We start from the raw sequence: 22479 nt of genomic DNA, 5'->3' as shown, positions 1-22479 counted from the left end.
AGGAAGAAGAAGAAGAAGATGGACATTTTAAAATCAACGTGGAAAATATGTTAATTTTTGATGGTTTTGTATCTTAAAGTCGCATAAATCAAAGTAGTTCAACTTTGAAACAACAATGTTTCAACTTCAATTTATTTTTTCCCTCAGTGTATACATTGTTTACATCAGCTACATCAATGACTATGAACATTAATTGTGGCGGCCTGTTGGCCTTCTGGAAGCAATTTCTTTGGACATTTGCACTATTTAGACAATTACAAATATTTCCCGACGTTCAATCGGACTCAACTATTGATTTTTGAGGTTGCTGATATAGTAAATGTAATTGATGTAGTTGATGTAGTAGCTCTGAAACACGCCCCAGGTATGCTCCTAACATACGACATACTATTGAGTCATGCGTGAATGGTGCAATGATAAGTGCGATAGACTATCATGCAAAAGGTCTGCGTTCAAATCCAGCCTCCATGACATAGACATTTTTTTGTAGAGTACCACTTATTGCTTAGCCTTATTGATAAAGCCTATAACAGTACCATTCTCATGAAAGTCCATCTTGATTTATTTCTAGTTCCAATCTACACCAAATACCTATGTATATGTATTATGTAAAAATCCAATATTTCTATTTTACTCTTTATTGTGCAGTTTTCTAAACGAATACCTGATAATTGATACAGAATAGTGCTGCCAAAAATAAACTTCAGGTAGTTGCCGTCCTACATTTTCAATTTGAATGATTGACAACAATTTTATGATTGATTAAACTAAAATAGACAAGCATTTCGCATTGACACAACAAAAACAAACAATTTATAATTTAGCCTATAGTCCGGTAAACATGTTATTTTAAAACCTACACCTCAATCATCTTTGGCATTATACAGAAAACTTATAATAAAAGGCCTAACGATAATTTTCAACTTCAATAGACGACTAATTTGTCATCGAATTGATTTCAAGAACACAAAATGCTTCCAGTACCAGTTCAATCGAGTGCTGGATGGTGGCATGTGAGTGTTGTGAGAGCAACAAAGAGGCAAAATATTCTGTGTTCTGTGATGTTTTCAATGATTGGCAGAATGACTAAAGAACATTATTCAAATTATGTGGGGTAAGTGGATAATCTAGGACGCAAAAACACCTCCCACAAGCCGCACTGAATGCATAAAATATCAGATAAGCAATTTTTTTTTCAACATCACCGGTTGATACAAAACAGAAAAATCAATTTAACCCAATTTGGTTTGGTATACCGTTGTCGTGTCGGTCATATGCCAGCCAATCCAACTAAAATTATTTTACACCTGCCTACAAATTTGTACTTGTAAACATTTTCTTTTTTTTTTTTGTTTAATTTTCTTGAAATAACGCAAAAAAAAAACTGAACCAAACCAATCTCCTTGACCTTTTGCTGACAAAACTTAATAAGTTTATTTTTCGCTGAAAACAAAATCTACTGTCACTTGAAATAAATGTTACAAATCGCTCTGCGGTTTACACACAATTTGAAATGTGCAGTCGGCAAACATAAAAAATCATTGCAAAAGAACATACCTATCTACTCTGGGTCTCAATCTCAGCTCTCAGGCTCAGGTGACCCAAACTCAAGTTGGGTCATTGAAACAAAAAAAAAAAAAATACTATAGGTAAGAAAATTGAAAAAAAAAAAAATAAACTCTATACACACTATGCCGAAAGAAAAACAATAAAAAAAACAACAATTTTGCAAACTTCAAATTCAAGTGCTTACCTTTCGCTCTCGTATAACACATTTTAGAACATTTTTGCAAACTTTTATAAGCTCTTCTACAGAATCCGCTCGCAAGTCGCAACGCAACTCTCAAATCTCAATACCAAATCACACTCGAAACTCGAACGAAACAAATCGAATCGAATGGAAAGCTTTCAGCAGAAGGCTCTCCCCCGAATACAACCAGCAGCCAGCGAGCACCAGCACACTTGCTCACTTCGACAAGGTAAATATTAAAATACTCGTTTTCGTCAGCCGTCGGCACTAGTGACACTTGGATAGAGCGAGCGAGAGAGAACGAGAGAGATGTACAAAACAACCTATAGTTCGAACGAGATGCAACATATAATGTATTATTTTTTTTTTATTTTGGATATTTTTTTGCTGTGGCAAGAAAAAATTTGTAGCTAAAGGTGCTTTTCTGCTTTTTCGTTTTTTTTTTTTTGTTGTTTTTACAGTTCACATTCACACTTTACACTCCCGTCACTCCCGTTACTCCCATCCAACAACAAAAACTCCAAATCCAAATGTGCGATTTGTGATACCGAACATCAAATCAACTTAGATACTAATAATAGAGCGTTTACACAAGTATCTACAATGACTACGGGTAGGTATGGCTAGTATAGTGGAATTGGGAATGCGAATGGGGAATTATTAAATTCATCCCAAAAAAAAATTCCAACAAAAGAGTGTTAGCTGCTAGATACACACAACAAACAGAGCACCGCTGCTGCTTACACACGCACTTCTCTGAACTAAGGTAACCAACGATTGAACCAAGTTATTCTTCCGAAAATGAAAACGAAAACGCAGGGCAGGGTTTTCGAGTTAACACCCTTAAAAAAAATATAACACTTCCATTTGCATGGGAAAAATATATGTATTATCGTCGTTTGCCGAACAAAATTGATTCAATAAAATGTAAAATATATTAACAAAAATCGCATCCTACACTCATGTTCGCCCAACAAATAATTTCAATTTCAAACAAAAGATCCATCTACATCCGAATGCAGCGCAGGTATATTTTTAAAATGGAATCTTTTTCGTTTTTTTTTTTTTTTTCTTTTCTTGTTATTTGTTTGTAGGTATAATCTAATCACAAGTCACAAATGAAATAAATTTAAGGCAAATTTTGCATCTGCTGAGGAATTGAGTTTAGAGATCCGCTGCGACGCGAGCAACAATGCCACGATTCGGCGAGATACGAATCCACTTTAATTGAACTGGTAGCTGAGCTGTAGCTACTAAGCAAACCGAATAACGAGTCATGCTCATAATGATGAAAAGCAAAAAAAGCGACCCTTTTATCGAGTAAAAGCTTTACTTCTCGGTTCTCACTCGTGTCGTGATGGGGTTCTCTTTTGCTCATGAAAATATACAAATTCAAGAATTTGAACTCTCTCAAAGTTGTTTTTTATGTTTTTTTTTGTAGATTTTTTTTTGTTATTTGTTATTTTTTTTTGTTGTTGTTGTGGTATCACTTGGGGCTTGGGGTCTTCTCCAAGCTCAAGCGGTGTTATCAATCAATTGTATGAGTGCGGTTAAACGAAAAGAGCGCAGCGACGCTTACTTAGCGATAACGGGTACGTGAAGAACCTGCTCTGAACCGGCAAGATGAATGCTTTTTAATGCTGGTGTGACCAGAATAAATTTTTTGTTTCTCATCTGTCTTCTATCGATGCTGCGCATATACCATCATTATCGGAAGTCTATTTTAGGTTATAAAATAGGTATTGATTGTTTCTAAACTCAAGAATAGTTTTAAATATATTAAAAATTTAAATGACGTCACGTTTGTCAATGAAAATAAATCAGCATTCAAGGTTTGTTTGGATTATTAATAATCATAGCAGGAATATAGATTGAAATGTTGTAAATGTCAGTTCTATGTCATGTTTCAATCTATCTCCTGTCACTGAATTCTAACAACGATATTAAAAGTAATACCGATTACTTAAGAACGTACATAGTTTAATAGTTTTAAATTTTAATTTATTTAAAAAAAAAAGTTTGATACTGTTTGTCTCAGACAATGGAAAATTAAAAAAAAAAAAAAACTAGGTAAAGGGCTTATTTTTGGCAAAATTGGTCTATTATGGCATTTAAAATTAAAAAATAAAATAAAATTTCCAATAACACTGGTCTACAATATTTAACTTTTTTTTCTCTTGCAAATATTTGTTTGATATTATGAAAAATTTGACTTTCCTGAATCTAAATCTGTTTTCAAAAAATTCTAGCACGTACCATTTTACTAAAAATTATTTTTAAAAAATGTGAGTAGCTTTTTTTTAAATTTGATTAATGATTTTTCGCTAAAAAGCCCTTTCGTCTTATAAATCGATGAATTCTTTCTAAATCTACGAAAACGAGTGACTCATCCTTACGTTACTTCTGAGCCTGTTAGCAATGTTGGATTTTTTTTAAAGTTCAAGTCATATGAACCCAAGTCGAACTTGAGACAGGTGGTTCAAACGTTGCAGAGTTCTAGGGTTCAAGTCCCGAGACAGCCCAATACCTTTTTTTTGCTTGCATATATTTTTAAATTTTCTGCGTAAAATTTTATTTTTTACATAAGCATACAAGTTTATAATGTCTAAAAATTTGCACATCCATTGTTTTTACAAAGTGGTAGGAATCGTTCTGTTTGTGAAAAATCAAAAAACTTGGTCGTTAAACAAAATTAATTCCAAAAACTTCTCTAGAGGCTCTCTAAAAAACGTTACATATGTATACCCATTTTGAACTGATCTAACCCGTAATGTAAAAGTCTAAAATACATGTATATAAACTAAGACGCTAAAAAATGGTTCCATTATTCAAAATCAAACGATATTTTCTTTTATTTTAAATATTAAAATAAATCGGTCACTGGGGCGTATGTGGAATATTTTTTTTTTATTGAATCATTTATTTTCAAAACATGATAAGTCCATTTGCTAAAGAAAAGTTTCTCACAACATATTTTTTTTATTTAACAAGTTTGAGCTATACTTTAAATGTAAATATTATCGTTATATATAAAAGTATCTACTGATAAAGATTTGAATTCATAACAATTAATAATATTAACTTTTTTGTAGGTTTAACAAAAAATATTCAAAATGGACTTATCATGTTTTGAAAAAAAAAAAACGATTCAATTATAAACATATATTTGAGTGCTTTTCATTGGCAAAGTGGCTTCGTTTGGTCGTTAAAGAAGTAAATCTATCGATCTCAAGTGGATTACCCTAGTTTAATTGGGATGGCAAATTTTCTCAAAAAATATAAATCAATATATTTAAAATGCATCGCAAAGTTTTTGCTTTTTTCAGAAAAAAAACTTTAGAATTATTTCCTTAAAACAAGATTCCTTTATCACAAACGAATTCATATTAATTTAACTATACCATTTGGAACAAGATGATGATTAAAACAAGATGAAGAACTATAAAGTACATACATGCCGATAGTTCTAACGAGAATTTTTTTATTCTATAATTTTTTTGTTTGTTTACAATCTAAGCGGATCTAGAGAATCATATTTGTTGTAACTATAAAATGATTCATTATTCATATGTACGTGACGATACAAATATTCGGTATTTTTTTATTTCTCTTTATTCTATAAATTCAAATAAGAACAGAGAGGAGGCATCTTTTTTCTTTGAAATAACATCTATTTCTATGTATAGTTTACTTTGTCGAAATATTTTTCAATTTTAGGAATCTGCTACAGTTAAAGTGAAAACTATAAAAGCAACTAAACGGTTACAAAACAATAGAGACAAAATTAATTTTATCAACCAAAAATGATAACCATTCAAGTCACATTTCCCTGAATGCATCTTATTTGAATTCAAATAAAATAAATAATAAATTTAAATAAAAATAAACAAAAAAACTTTATTAAATGAATGAGCTTTTACGTTGATGTTTTGTATTTTGATTTGGATACAAAAAAAATTAATAATTCTGTATACTTTTATTATTTTTTTTCTTGGAAACAACATTTCAAGAGTCAACAAATTTATGATGAAGAGATTAGAAAAAAAGCTTTGAGCTCAATTTTTAAATTGTTTTCATAGAGAAAACTTTGAGTTTACCTTTCTAACGAGAGGCAAGAGATTGAGTGTTGAGTCATATTGTGTGGTATTGAACAGTCAAGCAGCATGGACAAAATATAATATAATTTTGCTTCTAACAGATGAAATGATTTGAAGGGTTGTTCTCTTTGACCCTAGTAAAAGGTGAATTTGTTTTTTTATTTGAATTCATAGGAAAAAATATTTATTATTTTGTACATGTTTTTTTTTTTTAATCAAGAGAGATTTTGCTCTAAAAGTGTAGGTCGGTTTTCTAAATTAGTACATAGAAGGTGTCCTAATAAACAAATAGTAGGGGAATAGCGCACAAAATCGGATTTTTTCTTTATCTTTTCAGTCAACTTAAAAATGGAGTAAGAAAATTTGTTTTCTTTTAAATAATAGGCGCGGTGCACACATGTGTTTTTTGACGTTTTATGATTCTACTAAAAGCACACACAAGTGCGGTGACGCTGCGGCAAAAAAATGTTGTGAAGCCATCTGAGAATTACTTCCAGATGTTAAAACACAAACTTAAAAGACAAATTATTTATATTTAAATACTTTTGATTACATTTTAAAGTTTTGTTTAAAACTGTGTAATAAAATCGCAGTATTGAAATCTATTTTTTTTTTGTATTGAAATACCAAAGGTTGTCTTAAAAATAACGACAGAATTTTTATTCGTGCACATATAAAATTTCGAATCTATAGTCTTTGAGGGTTACTGTGGCGTATACGTAACTTTTTTTTATTGGAAAATCTTAATGCATAATTATATTATTTTGTATGACGATTGCCAATTACATATCAATTAATAAATTGATCAAAGTTGAAACCCAATATTAAATAACATGAGCGATAAAGTTTTTTTTTAATAAGAAGAAGTCATTAAAAACAAAGTTGATATCACTTAGCCGCGATTAAAAAAAAAACTCGTAATTTGTTATACCTCGATTCATGCTTATTTCTATTCTCAAATTTTAGGAACTTCGTAAAGATCTTAATTTTAAAGAGAGATATTATCCATTTAAAATTGTGACAGATTGCTCATATATTAATTTTTCAAGCTAGGTATATTTTACAAAAAAAAAATTACTTGCTACAGGAAAAAATGTTGTCTTAATTTTTATTTAAAGCTCGCAGTTAAAAGAATATTGAAAATGTCCGCCTTGATTTTGAAAGGCTATAATTAACATCGTGGCCGAGTCCATTGTTTTTGAATGTGAATCTCGAACTTAGTCACAATAAAAAACTTTGTCTACACTTTTTCTGTAGATTAATTAAGTGGGCTTATAAAAGATAGTTATTCTCAATGTTTTGATTTCCAAATGTTCATTCTTCTTTATCAAGAACTACAAGCTAGATTGTATGCTGCCAAGTGCGGAAAGGAATGTTTCAGGGTCTTCACCTCTTAATGTGCGATTTTAACAGATACGATTTGTTTCTAATTTTAGAAGTACCTATTTAACACAATAAAACATTTAAAAATACATTTCTTTTGTAAGCTTTTTAAAATTCAAGAATTCCCAATATGAATGTAGAAGTCAGAACGTCTCAAGGCAAATGCATTTATCAGTTTCAAATTATCTTTAAAAAAATTATCATTTCTAAAGGTTGATTTATTTTCCAAAAAAAAAACTGGAATATTTTTAGAACGCTAGGGTACTTCGACTTATGTTAATTAGTTTACGAATATCTATATAACGTTAATGTACATATTATGTTGATGTACTTGCAGATTCAATAAATGGATAGAATTAGAGTTTACATACATATATTTGAGTCCAATAAAATAACTATGATACATTGATTTATTACTACTTCATTTTTATAATTATAATGTATAGGTTCTCTAAACTTTGTTAAACAAATCAAATTAAAGTTTTTTAAGAATGAAAAAAATGTACTCACTTAATCTTTTGAGTCCAATAATAATGTTTTTCCAATTATTTTCAGAGTTAAGGAAGAATTGTTGCCGTACTTCATCTCTATTCTCTTCTTCTGATGGAAATTGATTGTATTATTGCAGCTGGTTAATAGATTTTCTTGTTTCAAATCCAAAAATCTTAGAATTAATTAATGCTTGCAACCTGAAATTCAACTGCGATTTAGCAAAATGATTTGATTATTTTTTTTTTTTCATTTTTTAACAAACATTTATTTATTTTATTGAATAGATATACAGTTCTCTCCATGATTCTGAGAATTTCAAAAAAAAAAATAAACAAAAAATATATAAAGTAGAATGATGTATTTGGCACTTAAACTAATTACTGGGTGATTTTAAATTCATTTAACAAATAGGTATAACTTAAACGAAAATGTGTGCGCTTTTCTTTGGCAGGTTGATTTTGATTCCTTCTCCTACACGTCTGTCTCTTCTCTCAAATAATAAAATAATGAATACAATTTGTTTGTGAATACGATGAATAAATTAAAGAAGATTCACGAGATAAAAATTAATATTCAGTCACAATTTCTCCCTCTTCGTGTCTTCTGATAGGATCTCCCTCAAGCAATGAAGATATGAGACTACAAATAAAAACATTTCATTAAATTGATTAATTTTTTATCAAATAAACCCATCAAATGATCCCAAAACTAAACTTACTAGTAAAGCATTATAAAGAACATAATAAAATAGTATGCCAAGTAGATCATGCAGTTCCTCAAATGCACCTTCAACAGACCACGACTATGAATATCTACTGGGTCATAGACACCAAGACTATCTCGAGGCTGTTTGTTAAGCTCATATCCGAGCCAAATAACCATAGGAGCATTGAGAACAACTAGCCACCAATGTCCCCCCAAAAGTAGCAAAATAAAGAGAATCAAATGAACTCCAAATTTGGGAATAACCCAAAAATTCAAACGGGCACAACACTCCTGGGCATTCAAGAAATCACATTCCAAGTCAGCTAATGTAAGAACCTGAAATAAAAAGTGGATAAAAATGTTGCTATTGATTACTATTTAAGGAACAACTCGAAAACCGGAAGGTTTTACTTACATAGTAAATGAGCAGAAGAAGTATTGATCCAAATATCACTAATGATAGAAAAAACAAATAAGTGTGTGGTAGCATTATTAATTCTTCTTTTCAATTTGTATTGGATCCACTAATCATTTTAATTGAATCGAACAATACTGAAGAAAAAATGTATCGCTTTCGGTTTGTTTTGGTGCTCTTTACCTTTCTCTTGTTCCTATTGAATGTGTGACAGCGATTTCTTTAGATGACAGCATGCGCAGAACGGCTGTTCCGATGGCATGCGTTCCAGATGGGTGTAAATTTTGTCATGTGTATTATATTTTTTTGTACTTTGTTAAGTGTTTAAAACGAGCGAAGTTTTAGAGGAATATTTTATAGAAGTTATTTATAATCTTATTTCTATCGATGGACTTTAAATAAATTTAATTTGGCATTGTTTTGAAAGGCAGATAATCGTCTGGTTATACAAGTATACGACTTGGTTTTTCTATGGTATTATTTAAGATGAAAGATAAAATCGTATACCATGATATCAATACTAGCAGCCAGCGTAGTTAAAGGTAGGCATAAGAAATAGCTAATATTTTGTGTTGAAATCCTCTCCATAATATTGAAAAAAATTATTTTTTCAGGAGGAAATCACTGATAAAAATTGTTTAAGAAAATGTTGCGCATACGCCACAGTGACCGTTTAAATTAATCTTTCAATAATATGATTTTTATATAAATTCGAATGTTTTTTTTATACTTACCTATTAAAAAAAAGAAACTAGAACGGTTTATTTTCAAAAAAGAAACAACACAATTTGAAGGTATTTAAACAGGTTAGAACTTAAGAAATAATATAAAATTTAGTTTAAAATTACAAAACATCTCTTTAAATGGTTTGGACTTGATATGCCATTTGATTTTTTGTGCAACAAAGAATTTTTTTTGAAAATCGTCAGAGCCGATTTGTTAAAATAATTTTTTGTTTTATATAAAAAATATCAAAAAAAAAATAATAATAATAATAAAATAGAAATTATTAATGTAGACAAAGTTTCAGTAAAATTCATTTCAATTTAAAAAAAAACTTGATTTCTCAAGAAAAGATTTTTTACTTTTTTTTTAAACTAAAAATCATTAGAAAAAATAGAATTTTCATTAAAATCGGTCATGTCGTTTACGAGAAATTCAGACATTAATAAAAAGGTTCTATGGCAAGGGCCGTTAATAACGATTCAAAAAATATTGTTTTTGTTTCGTACTACTTTGTTTGTCATTATTTTCTTTATTCAAAATAGTAAGCCATTTTTGAACAAGACATTGAAGTAGAAGGGTACACGGAGAAAAAAGTGTCACCTCAAAATAAGATGATGCGCAAATTAAATTTTACCACCTTAAAATAAGGTGATATCCGCATAAATAATAATATTCCACTTAAACTCAGTTAAATTTAATGTGAACTTCATCTTATTTTAATGTGAATGTTCATCTTAAAAAACACCTACCAAAAATAAAAATTTTTAAATTATAGTCACACTTTAGCTTTACTTGCAGTTTATCATACGTATTTCCAACAGTGAGGTAGCACAGTGGTAAGGCACTGGCCTAGTAACCCAACAGTTGTAGGTTCGATCTCCGGTGGTTGCCAGTTTTTTTTTTTTTTAACTTGCGCATTCAAGAAATTAATGTGACTTGTTACCTTAATTTAAGGTGATGTCACCTAAATTTAAGGTGAAAGTCATTTTAGCAAAAAACCATGCAGAAATCCGCTTAAATTAAGGTGCGATCCGCTTAATTCTATGTGGTCTGTTTTCTCCGTGTAGTTTTCGAACTGTAAATAACATTTCGTTGGGAATTCAAAATATGTTGTTCACGTGGAAATGACAATTTTTAAAAATATTAAATTTTTCCGGATAAATCTTATTCATGTGAAGCTAACAATATGGATGAATATTAGGTATACATACATTCGAACTTGAACTTCTTTACACCCGAGATTCAAAATTGGGAAAAAGTGAAATTAAGGACCTTGCATCCAAATTTAGCTATTTGTGGAAAATTGAAAAGAAAAACTCTTCGCAAAATTAATTTATTTCACAAATGTTATAAAATGACATGCTTTTAAAAAAATTGCATATTTTCAAGTTTTAGCTTTAATATATATAATACTTAGTAATTAATACGATTTGTTTAAATTTGGATCTGTCTAAACAACAAATATGGACCTGCCTTTTTGGTGAAATCTTATTCATGTGAAACTAACAATATGGGTGAATATGTTTTCTTTTTTTTTTGAAGAGGAAACTTTTTTTAGTTCTATTAATTGAATTACTGTGTAGTTTTGAAGTCTTAAGATTTAGGCATTATCAATATGCTAAAATTAAAAAATGCTACATAATCTAAAAAAAAAAAACACTTTTATGTTTAAAGATTTATGATTTTTATTTATAATAAATAAGAAAAAAAATTACACAAGAAGTTTAGAAATATTTAATAATTTTTAAGGCTAGACCGTACTACACTTAAATATCAAGAAGAACCGGTTTAGATTCATTGGCACATTTTAAAATCGAATGCATTAGTTTCACAAATCCAGTATCTTTAGGTTTCTCCAATCCTCTTAAGATACGATTTTTCATTACTGACACAAATTCTTTGTTACTCAATTGTCCGTCCACTAAAAATTAAAAAAAAATCATAAATTAACTTTTTACTGTCTTTTTGTCGTCTTAAACTTACTATTTTCATCAAAAATTGTAAAAACAACATCAATAACATGATCAGATAGATTCACCATAGCAACAGTCTTGGCAACATGTTTCAAAGTTGCTTGATCAATCGATGCCCCAGCAATGTGATAAAATGTCAATGCAGTATCCACGTCGTTGATATTATTTAGAAAATGAAAGAAATCCAAATAATCCGACTTGGATATACCCTTACCATGCTCACGGAATCGGCGTTTCACCCTCTTTACCTTCTTTTGTTTCTTTTTCTGGGAATATCCAGCATAAGCTATCATCAACTCGGCGAAATCCGCTTCACTTATCATCCCATTCTCGTCAGGATTCTTCCTTTCAAATTCCAATGACAGCATTTCTCGCTGTAGTTGTCTTTGAAAGTCCAAGAACTTTTCAATTGTCAGTTTTTTATCCATATTCGGTCCAAAGAAATATGTAGTCAAAGCTGAATTGACACCCTACAAAAGCATATATATAAAACTTAACAATGTTGATCTAGAACCTGGTCAAAAAGGTGTTAAGTGTGTCGTGCAACATAATTATAAATATCAGCACCAGTGAATATGTGTAAGTGTTTGACAGTGTATGCAAACAGAAAAAAAAATGTGAAAGGAAACAAGTGCAAAAGTTCAGAAAGGACAGAGTACCTCGGATTTCTTAGTACACAACAAGGAGAAAACAAATATACATTAGAAAAAATACAAACACCGATTAATTGACACTAAAAAAAGACTATGCATAGCTTTGAAGTGTTTACCTTGAATGTACTTCCAGTGTGAGCATGATCTCGATGTCTGTTTCCAATACTAGTCTGCTGACGTACTAGTGTAGCCACTTTTTCAAATTCCTCAGAGTCCACATCACCGTCACCATTTAAATCAAACATCCTGAAAGCTATCTCAAAATGGCGCCTGGAAGCTGAAAACATATATGAAGAAAAAAGAAAATAAAACACATTCGAGGTGCAATCAGGTGGTTTTCCACACTTTAGATGTATAAAAGACTCTTAGTTAAAGTTCAAAGCTCTCAAAAGTGCGTAGCCCAAAGGCAGTAAACATTATCAAATGAAAAAAAATTGGAGTCCCGGCGCATGTCAGTGTCAGTAAACTTTCACTCTCAAAAAAAATATAAAGAATAACTTTTAACATCCCAGCCCAGGGTGGGTGCTATCGTTATTTCTTGCCGATAGTTGCATTCGTTCTCCCTTCTTGGTTGCTTGGTCTCCAGTGTCATATCCACATTTTTTTCTGTTCGTGGAGCTACTGAAGAAGAAAACTGTGGATACATTTTTTAGCTGCTTTTGGTTAGTTGAATTTTTATCATTTTTCCTAATTTCACAAGATTATTTGTGATGAAATTAATTAATTAGTTGAATTTGAGGATTAAGTGCAAAGTAGTCTCGAAAAATCTGTGTTTCCAAGTGCAAAAGTTTAAAAAACACAACAAGAAAGAAAGAAAAAAACCACCCACACCCTTAACCCACACTGCTGTCGTCATACATTGGGGGTTTTCCAAAAGGACATTAGACATTCAACAAGGTGCTGTGTGCACTAGTTTCTTTCTTTGTTTTCATTCAATTTTTTTTTTTTTTTTTTGTCCTCCCAACCGACAATAGTTTTGCTAAAAATCAGTTTTAATTGTTTCAATGCATCTCTTACTCTTGGGCGGTGGTTTGTTATTTTTTTTTTTCTGTTGTCTATTGTTTCAAGTGAAAATTGCGCCGCTTAATGTGACAGCTTCGTTTTTTTTTCTATTATATACATTTCAGCAAAGTGACATGAATTGGCAGAAAGGACGAAAAAAGTGCCAGTAGAAATAATGAGAAAACGAAGAAAATTTATGAACAAAACAAGCTCAATTGTAAAAAAAGATTCAGCAGCGAGGTTAGAAGGTGAACTACTTATTATCAAGTCAGAATTACAGCAGCAGTTTCATCACCTTCATCAGCTACAGCAGCTAAAACAAAACGTTGAGCATCATGCTTAAGCGAATATGCTCAAGGCGACGTGTCAATGTTTATTTCAAATTTACTTTGCTCTTATTATTGGCGATTTTCTATATTACTTTTCTGTTTCGAGAATCTTTAAATGCTTTTGAAATGAATAAGGATAAGTCTCTCAACAAGCCAGAAGTAAGTTCATATTAATAAGCCTTTAAAGTAATAAATACAAAAAATTGTTTATCTTAAGATAAAACCGAAACCTGAAATAATAAGAAATCGTCGTCGACACCAAGTAAAAGTACAAGTAGAACCATATGATGCAGCAGCAGACTACAACATCAAGACCACCAAAATCCCAACGACCCTCAACCCAGTTTACGAGTATTCCGAAGAAATTCACACTGCTACCGAAAGAAATCTGACCAGTCGAAAAACCCACCTTAACGAAATATGTAAAAAACGGAATATTGTGTCTACGTACCCACCGAAACCGTGGGAGTTTTTTGTCTCTCCAGGTCACAATTTAGTCTGGTGCAATATTTTCAAGGCCGCTAGCAGCACATGGATGTACTACTTCAATATATTAGGTAAGTCCTTTATCAAAGAACTTCTTTGATAATACAATAAAATATTTCTAGGTGGCTACGATATCAAATATCTCCAACGAACAAAAATGTCTCCACTTGAATTAGCCCGAAATCGTTTTCCTCGACCCGAACTGTTTGAGCTCTTCGAATCACTTGCATCTTCTTTATCATTTCTCACTGTGCGTGAACCATTTGAAAGACTATTATCCGCTTACCGGGATAAATTAGAAGGCTGTCGAAATAAATACTACAAAGTGCTGGGGAAGCAGATTATTAGGCAATTTAGAAAAGGAGCCAAGCTCAAGCGACATAATTCAGGACCAACTTTTAAAGAATTTCTACATTTCATTGTACACAATAATAAGATCGGCAAGCAATTTGATGAGCATTGGGCACCTATTTACAGTTTTTGCACCCCGTGCACTATCAATTTTACACTTATTGCCAAGGTGGAGACTTTCCAAAGAGACAGTGAATATATTATCAGACAGGCTGGATTGGAACCATTACTTTTGGGGAAACTACCAAAGAGTAAGATGAGAAAAATATCAAACCAATCAGCTCATAATACTGGGAATCTTATTCAAAGGTACGAGGGGGTCATACTTGTTCAAATTTTATTTTGACTTTTCAAAACTAATTTTTGTTTTTAGGTATTTCTCCCAAATTGATCGATACACTTTGGATGCAGTTCTCGAAATATATCGCTTAGATTTTGAACTTTTCGGCTATGATATGACCAAGTATTATGAAATTGTCCAACCACCATCTACCACTACACCACCATATTCTCCGGAACTTTTTACAACAAATCTGTCAACAGTCTCACAAACCTCACAGACCAATACAAAATCCTCTACAACTTTTACGGACCACTTTGATCATTTGATTAAAATCTAAACAGAAAAACCAAAAATCTCACACAAAAACAAACAGAACCCGTACGAATTTTACAGCTAGAAATTAACTTCATTTATACAACAACAAAAGAAAAAAAAGGCATTGGTTTCACATCATTATTCAATCTCTATGACCTTGATCAGGTACCTACTCAAAAAAATATTATTACTAACCTGTTGTACATAATTTAAACTTTAAACAAAGAAAAAAAAAACAAATACGTTGCCAAATTATTTAAAAAAAATTCCAATTAAGTGTATAATTATAATTTAGCAATAATTTTTATTCGTTATTTTATGACGAACTGTAAGAAAAAAAAAATGATAATGTGTCTTCTCACCGAAAGTGTTTTTTAGCACTTCTAGTATTCTGTTAAAAATTTTACCGTCTTAATATTTAAACTAAAAAAAAAACAAACACGCTTTATAATTCTGTTTAGGACAGTTTTTAAGTTTAAGAGCAAAAATATTTTTAAACAAAAAAAAAATCTGCCGCATAATTAAATTGTGATAATTTCCTTATTTATTTGATATAGTTTTTTATTTTAACTATTAAATATATTCTTTTATTTTTTGCTCCAAATTAAAAAAAAAAATGACAACTATTTTTTAATAAAAATTTACTGTAGGTGTAAAGGCTATATTATTGTCCTTTTAGACAATCTGCGCTCGTATATGTCTTAAAATTAAAAAGGTCCATTCAGACGAAAGAGAAATAAGAATATTTATATATAATTTTTTATATAATCATTCTATAAAATTATAAAATATTAAAAATTATAAACAAAAAATATAAAAAAAAATAAAACATGTATAAAATATTTATAGCTTAGAATGCAAATGTAAGATAGTAGTTTGAATTTTTTTAATAATAAAAATATATTTGATGTTTAAAAGTATGAATATGTGTGTTTTTATGTGATCTAAAATAAGAAGACCTAAACTTAGGAAGATGAAAATTTTCGTTGATTAATTCGTTGCTCAGATTATATTCATGAATTAATCTTTCATAAGACTGAAAGAATTAAATATTTTACAATGATAGGTTTTAAAAATCAAGGACATCTGGAATTAATCAAATATCTACGATTGCTCCTGATAACACACATTCAGCCATATGCTGATAAAATATTATATGAGTGTTTGTATTCTGCTAGATTATGGAGGATATATTTACATTGAAAAGGACCATATTACCACACCGGTCAATATGAATAAAGAAATAATTTTTTTTTTACTTTATTACTTTAGCGAACAAAACCATTTTACTCTAAAAATCAATAAAAATGTATTTAAAGTGATCGTCACGATTTGAAATTCAAACTATTAGAGTGTGTGCATGCTTATTTTATCGATACCGTCCATGAATCCGGAATTGAACTCAAGAATGAATTTTTGGGGAACATCTTTTTAGTAAAGTTTATGAACTATTCGCGTACATTAAAACTTTTGATCGAGTCGTTCAATAGACTATATAGACTTTAGTAATACTTTTAAACAAAGATCAGCATAAAAGTACTGCAGCTACTTTACTTTGAGTCAATGGGCACGTTCAGGAAAAATTACCGACAAGACATTTAGTCAATGATATTCCAATAAGCCCATTTACTTCAATCAAGCAGACGGAATAAGGCCAAAAGTGGGCGACATTTACAGGTACTCTTTCGAGAAAAAGAGTGGGACTCGTGAAAGAATAATACAAAACCCTTACGTCAACACCGACGATATTGACATAATGGGACCAACACAGCTTGATGTCATTAAGGGTTTTGTGAGTTTTACGAAGGCCTATTAAAAAAAACCATTTGGATTGTTTCAAGAGAAAAATACTTTTGGGCGATTTTTGGTTTCGTCTGCATTTATGTTGATTGGAGAAGAACATACAACAACAAATTTTTCGTGTTGAACAAATAACTCTTACCCAGCGATACGAGTAAAGTTGCAAAAGTGAGATGTCTCATATGGACCGCACGGACAACAATATTCCGACCCAGGAAATTTTCTACAACGATCCAGAGGGATCGCGCACATTCATTACGCTGCGCACTTTGTTTGTGGGTCGAAATATGGTTTTCAAATGATTCGCTTCTAGTTTTCGGGGTTCGTTTCAAAACCGTGAGACCCCTAAACAATATTGTCTCAGATGCCATTTGTTTCCCAACATATTATCGTTAGACAAACTTATAAGAATACTTTATACTTACTTGACAAAACAGTTAAAAGAAATATATAGTCCGAAAATGTTATCAAACCAAAAGATCCCAGCTTGAAGAAAATACTGTCTTTTTCAAGATTCAAGTCCAAACGTTCTGTAACCGACTGTGAAAACAAAAAACAACAGAAATACATTTAATTCTGAATTCCTGTTATTTAGAAAAGAAAAAATATTTAAATACTAATACTATTGTGCATTGACCAAACCATAATCAGTAAATTACATAACAGAAAGCTAAGGTCATAATCATCTTTCAAGGGCATTTCATTACTATTAGACAACTTGTTTTTAGTGATTGATATAGTTAGATACTAATTTTGTATAGGGAAAGTTATATTTTTAAACCAAAATATATTTTAAAACATTCAGATTATAATATATAGGTTAGATACATAGATAAAAAATATCGCAGGGTAAAAGGTTATAATTTTTATGTGGAAAAAATTAGATTCCTAAAAAAGCCGTGAGGACATTGATCGTCCCAAAGAGGAGGAGAAAGAAGATCAATCAATCAAACTCATGCAACAGACTTATATTATTTCTCTTCTTCAAATAAAACATGCAAGAAGGTTTTTAGACTTCAAATGCTCTAAACAAATATTTGTTTTTTTTTTTTTTTTATTGAAAACCTAAGAAAACTTTAATATTTGAAATGCAAACTAATTTGTACCTCGCCAGAAACCTGAAAAGACATATTTAGAGATGAAAAAAAGAGAGGAAAGGTGTTAGAAGAAATATCAGGTAATTGCAATATTGCGCTAGCAAAACTTTATGGAAAAACAAAACAAAATAAGAATATTAAAAATTAGTTGGGCATGTGAACGGCTTTGTACAAGATGTTTTTTTTTTTTAATTTTCCTGAGAAATTAACGGATTGGTGTAATTGCATTGTTAAAACTAGAAAGTCCTAAAAGTTGTTTGTCATATACACACACCTTTGCTTTGAACTCACCTTAGGGTCATAGCGACGGTATTGATCCAAGCCAAGGCCTACGAATAAAAAAGACAAACATTTATTTAGAAAATAAATTAATATTAAATTATAAATAAAAAACAAATTGTGTTAGTATAGAAAAATAGGATATTTAAAACTATTTATGCAAGCTTCCTACCCTCTGGTTGTTTAATGCCTGGTGTCATACTCGTTAGAAAATCACTTGGAGTCATAAATACTTCATAACGATCATCTACGGTTGGAACTTGGATTGTAGCAAAGTAACGAAATACTTTGTCTGGCGTTGAGAATTGCCGAATACGATTTTCGTACTCGATTATCTGTGAGATGTAATATTTAGAAACAATCCAATAACAACATATTCATAGTCAAATTTAAAACATAATGATTTGCATGTTAAACAAAACAAATGAATAAAATAAATGTTTTTTAAGAAACGTTAACAGAAATTTAAAACTAGATAAATGATAATCGTAACAAAATATTGAGATAGGTTATTTACGATATTTAAATGAAATGCCTTGGGGGAATTGTGTACTTACTTTATAACAATCTCGAATAATTAAATGTTTATACATACATTCTGTGTCTCATTGAATAAATCACACAATCACTATGTACAGACACAAATGAAACGAAATGCAACACCGTAAAATGTGTTCATAACGCGAATTTAAAGTCTAGTCATAGAAAAGCAACTTGACAAAGCACAGGAGTGCATTCAGCATTCCCAAAAATATCAATTTTTATTAAGCATTATTCTGCTACCTATTTCATTTAAACTTAAATGGTGTTCAACACCAATAGAAATTAACTTTCAAAAACTAAACTCAACTTCAAAAGTAAGATTTTTTGAATTAAAGAAATTGATTGGAAAGATATCTGAATCGGATAGAAGTGGTGGAATTCAGTTAAGTGATAGTTGACAGTCTTTGTTTTTATCATCGTTTTTGATTATCGAAATGATTCTCTCTGGGTAAAACCATCACTTAAATAATTTACAAAAGAATTATTTGTTTAGTTCCATTAAAGTTTTATTTATTGTTATTTTGAACACTCTTCACAATAAATTTTGGAATTGAGAATTTCTATTGTGAACGATTTTTTTTGTTCTATCTATCGATCTTTTTCGTTTACAATTTTGATATCGATTCAAATCTAATTATTCACAATAGCAAATATCTTTATCGAAAAAGCACAATAAAAAAATAGATGTTTATCGATTCGATCGAAAGTTAAAAGACACTCGCAATAAGGGCCATTATAACTTAAATTGCTATGGTTGTTTAAAGAATTGATATTGTGAACAATCGTTTAACCTGCTTAATGTTTTCAACAAATCGAAATAGTACCGCACTTTTTTATGCATTTTTTCAAAAGGATCAATACCAAAATAACTATTATTTATGTATGTACATAGTTTTAATTTTCAACATAACCTATGTACATAATTTCTTCATCTTTTTCTATTTAAAATTATCAATTGACTGGTAAAAGAATTCAAAGAACAAACATTACGTTTGGCAGATTGTTTTTCTGAACTTATGCAATTTGAGGTGTACAACAGGCCAACCAAACCAAAATTTATAAGCAGTTTTGTTTATTGTAAATAAAGTTTTTAAAATGTAGTTTTTGACGATTTAAAAAATTGGCTACTTGACCTAATTTTCTATTTAAAGTTATACTATAACTGCATTCTAATAATACAGTTTAAAGAAACTTTTTGCCTATACTCGTACTTTCGATAATTTTTATTTGCTAAAGCTGAACGTGCATTTAGAGGTGAGTGTAACTACTTAGTTCAATACTTTTTAAAGTTGTTTTACATTATTAAAAAAAAGAATTACCGTTTTGTTAGTACCTATTAAAGCTTACATAAGCTGTAACACGATACGTATAAAATTTTATTTAAATGCAAAATATTTTTAATTTGCAATAACATTCTGTTTAATGGAAATAAGAATTTTTAAATTAATTATGTATATTAATTAGATTTAGTATTGTATTGACGATTTTAAACGTCCTTTTCAAAAATTCGAATTTTTTGAATTTTGAAATATTTAAAATTATTAAAAAGCAAAACCAACGCTTGAAATTCTATGCAAAAATAGTGTAATGCAAATAACATGTGGGCTCGATAGACTCTTTTCTTTGTGCTTTTAATTTCTCTTTTTTGTTCTTGTATGTATTACATTATTTGTTTGTTTTACATTGTTAATAAATGCAGAATTTGCAATCCTGTTTACAAGCAAATCATTTGTAAGTTTATTTCGTAGTTTTGGGAAGTTTGTTCGATAGTTTCGCAGAAATACAAAGAAAAAATCTCTGAGTGCTCAATGTCATTTTGAAAGAGAGCAAAATAATTTGGTGCGAAAAGTTTCTCACATGAATCCAATTTTTTTTCAAATGCAATACTTCAACTGCAAATTCACACAACTGCAACATTTATTCAAAAATATTCAATTGTAAAAAAAACATACTTTGAAATTAATTATTTCGTGAAGCAAGCTCAAATAATAACATAGATATTCTTCAAATTTTCATTAAATTTTTATTTTTTTAGCACCAATAAGAAAAAAAGGGAGCGAAAGAAAACTGAGAAATGAATCCAAAACATTTTCGTCTCAGAAATCTCCAAAAAAAAGTGAGCTGAGATTTTGTCTCACTAAAAAAATCTCTGAGCCCTCAGAGATCTCTCTTGGTGGGACGCACCCGAATTTAACATCAACAGAGGGCGGATAATTCTGCAATTTTAAATGCAAAACGAAATTAAATATAAACCTAAATGAGCAGAGGACTTGTTTTAAAATCTATGAATTAAAAAGCATTAAATTTGCATCTTAGTAGATAAAAATTTAAAAAAGATGCCCAATCACCATTGTTAAACTAGGTACTTTGCTAGTGATTTTGTTCTACTGCTATTAGCTTTGTTAATTGAATTAAAAAAAGCATTAAGGTTGTTCCCCAATAAGTCATAAAATTTTACCATCTGGTTGTTTCAGCCCCGGATAAATGGCTCTCAAAAAATCATCAGGAGTCATAAATATTTCAGTTCCACCGCCATTCATTGGCAGCCTTACAGTCGCAAAATATCGAAAAATCTTATCTGGTGTTGAAAATTGACGAATTCGGTTTTCATATTCCATTATCTTGTTTAAATTAATTGAAAACATAAAAGAACCAAAAAGTGAAAACATAAGTAAAATTATAATAAATCTAAAGAACATAGAAAAGAAAAGCAAAAGTATATAAAATAAAGGCCCCGATGCAAAAGGCAAAAAATGAATTCATTTTATTTAAAGAAATAGGTCAAGTTTAACAAAATACCTTTCGGTCACGAAAACCGACTTTTTCCTTTTTGGATTTTTTCTTTCCTCCAGCATCTAATTGATTTTCGTCTTCGGACTCTTCTGAGTCGCTTTCGTCATCTTTTGTTCCTTGACCAAGTTTTTCTTGGCGATCCTTTTGTGGATCTTTTTGGCCAGCATCAGCATCAACTTTAGGCATAAACCATTTCTTTACTCTGACAAATTGAATGAATATTATTTTAATTGAATTTTCTAAATATTATTTACAAAAAGGACAAAGAAACTTACTTTGTAAAATCAGTGACGCAAATAACAAATAGCGTTCCAATAATCAAATGAAAATACTTGGTCAATGAAGGAGTGATTTCTTTTTCGTGACCGAATTTTTTGTGTCCTCTTGTATTGGGACGATCAATGTAAGATACAATTGATTGTTGGTTGTTGTTGTGCAAGAATGTCGTCGTTGTTCCTGGAGCCAGACGACTTGCACCGATTAGGTGTCTGCCAACAGCAGCACCACATTGTCGCAGAACAGACATTCTTTAATGGAAAAAAGAATGTTCTTACAGGCTTTTTAACTGAAAAACATTATTTTTTAAATTTGGATTTAGTTGTATTTTAGAATAATAATTGTTATAAATTAAATAATTTAATTTACGTTTTTCGACTTCAAAATTATTTCACAGCTATTTTTGCTTTTTCACTTTGTCAGGTTTCTTTTACGATGACATTTGCAAATCAGCTGTTATATTTGACATTTGTATTAGGGTGCGCTCAGAAAAATGGAAACGTCAAAAGTAGGAAAGCTGTTTTGTTGCAGCTTTTTAGGAAAAAGAAATGAGAATCGACCGTTATTTTTAAATATCAGTTTAATGGCTGAGTATAAAAACTTTCAAATTTAATTGAAAAGTGCATTAAGTTTGGACTTTCAATGCATTTTTCTTTTTAATATTGTAGTAAAAATTTGTATTTGCATTTGTAGTTACGACTGATGGATTGATAAAATTCCTTATTACAATA

At 30.2% G+C, this 22479-nt stretch overlaps 3 protein-coding genes across 10 annotated transcripts in view; 1 reads left to right on the top strand and 2 right to left on the bottom strand.

Annotated features, from left to right (window-relative positions):
* Window positions 1-8284, bottom strand: part of LOC129907721 (1-phosphatidylinositol 4,5-bisphosphate phosphodiesterase classes I and II) — a 62296-nt gene extending 54012 nt beyond the window's left edge. For 4 of the 6 annotated variants that reach the window (XM_055984062.1, XM_055984065.1, XM_055984066.1 and 1 more), the window contains exon 1: window positions 7741-7978. The gene's annotated coding sequence lies outside the window, so the exon portion shown is untranslated. The other 2 variants (XM_055984064.1, XM_055984063.1) reach the window with 2 other exon arrangements.
* Window positions 8285-11228: 2944 nt separating this feature from the next.
* On the bottom strand, window positions 11229-22239 carry LOC129921199 (calcium uptake protein 1 homolog, mitochondrial-like). Of its 3 annotated transcripts, none has more exons than XM_056002928.1 (9): window positions 22118-22239; window positions 21748-22037; window positions 21479-21674; window positions 21138-21300; window positions 18149-18186; window positions 17186-17300; window positions 12311-12471; window positions 11552-12011; window positions 11229-11489 (listed from the first exon to the last, which is right to left on the bottom strand). In XM_056002928.1, exons 2-9 carry the CDS (start codon window positions 21996-21998, stop codon window positions 11335-11337), a joined length of 1539 nt encoding a protein of 512 aa, XP_055858903.1. In that variant the 5' UTR covers window positions 21999-22037; window positions 22118-22239; the 3' UTR covers window positions 11229-11334. The 3 variants fall into 3 exon arrangements, with proteins under 3 accessions (XP_055858903.1, XP_055858905.1, XP_055858906.1); XM_056002930.1 differs by lacking the exon at window positions 21138-21300 and adding an exon at window positions 18309-18471; XM_056002931.1 differs by having other exon boundaries at window positions 21748-21999; window positions 22118-22231.
* On the top strand, window positions 12729-15223 carry LOC129921201 (carbohydrate sulfotransferase 11). The gene is made up of 5 exons (XM_056002932.1): window positions 12729-12856; window positions 13322-13684; window positions 13743-14082; window positions 14134-14671; window positions 14736-15223. The coding sequence occupies exons 2-5, from the start codon at window positions 13532-13534 to the stop codon at window positions 14980-14982; spliced, it is 1278 nt and encodes a 425-aa protein (XP_055858907.1). The 5' UTR covers window positions 12729-12856; window positions 13322-13531; the 3' UTR covers window positions 14983-15223.
* Window positions 22240-22479: the final 240 nt, after the last annotated feature.

This window comes from Episyrphus balteatus, chromosome 1, assembly GCF_945859705.1.
Source record: "Episyrphus balteatus chromosome 1, idEpiBalt1.1, whole genome shotgun sequence".
NCBI classification, from domain to species: domain Eukaryota; kingdom Metazoa; phylum Arthropoda; class Insecta; order Diptera; family Syrphidae; genus Episyrphus; species Episyrphus balteatus.
This window is presented reverse-complemented; position numbering and strand designations above follow the sequence as displayed.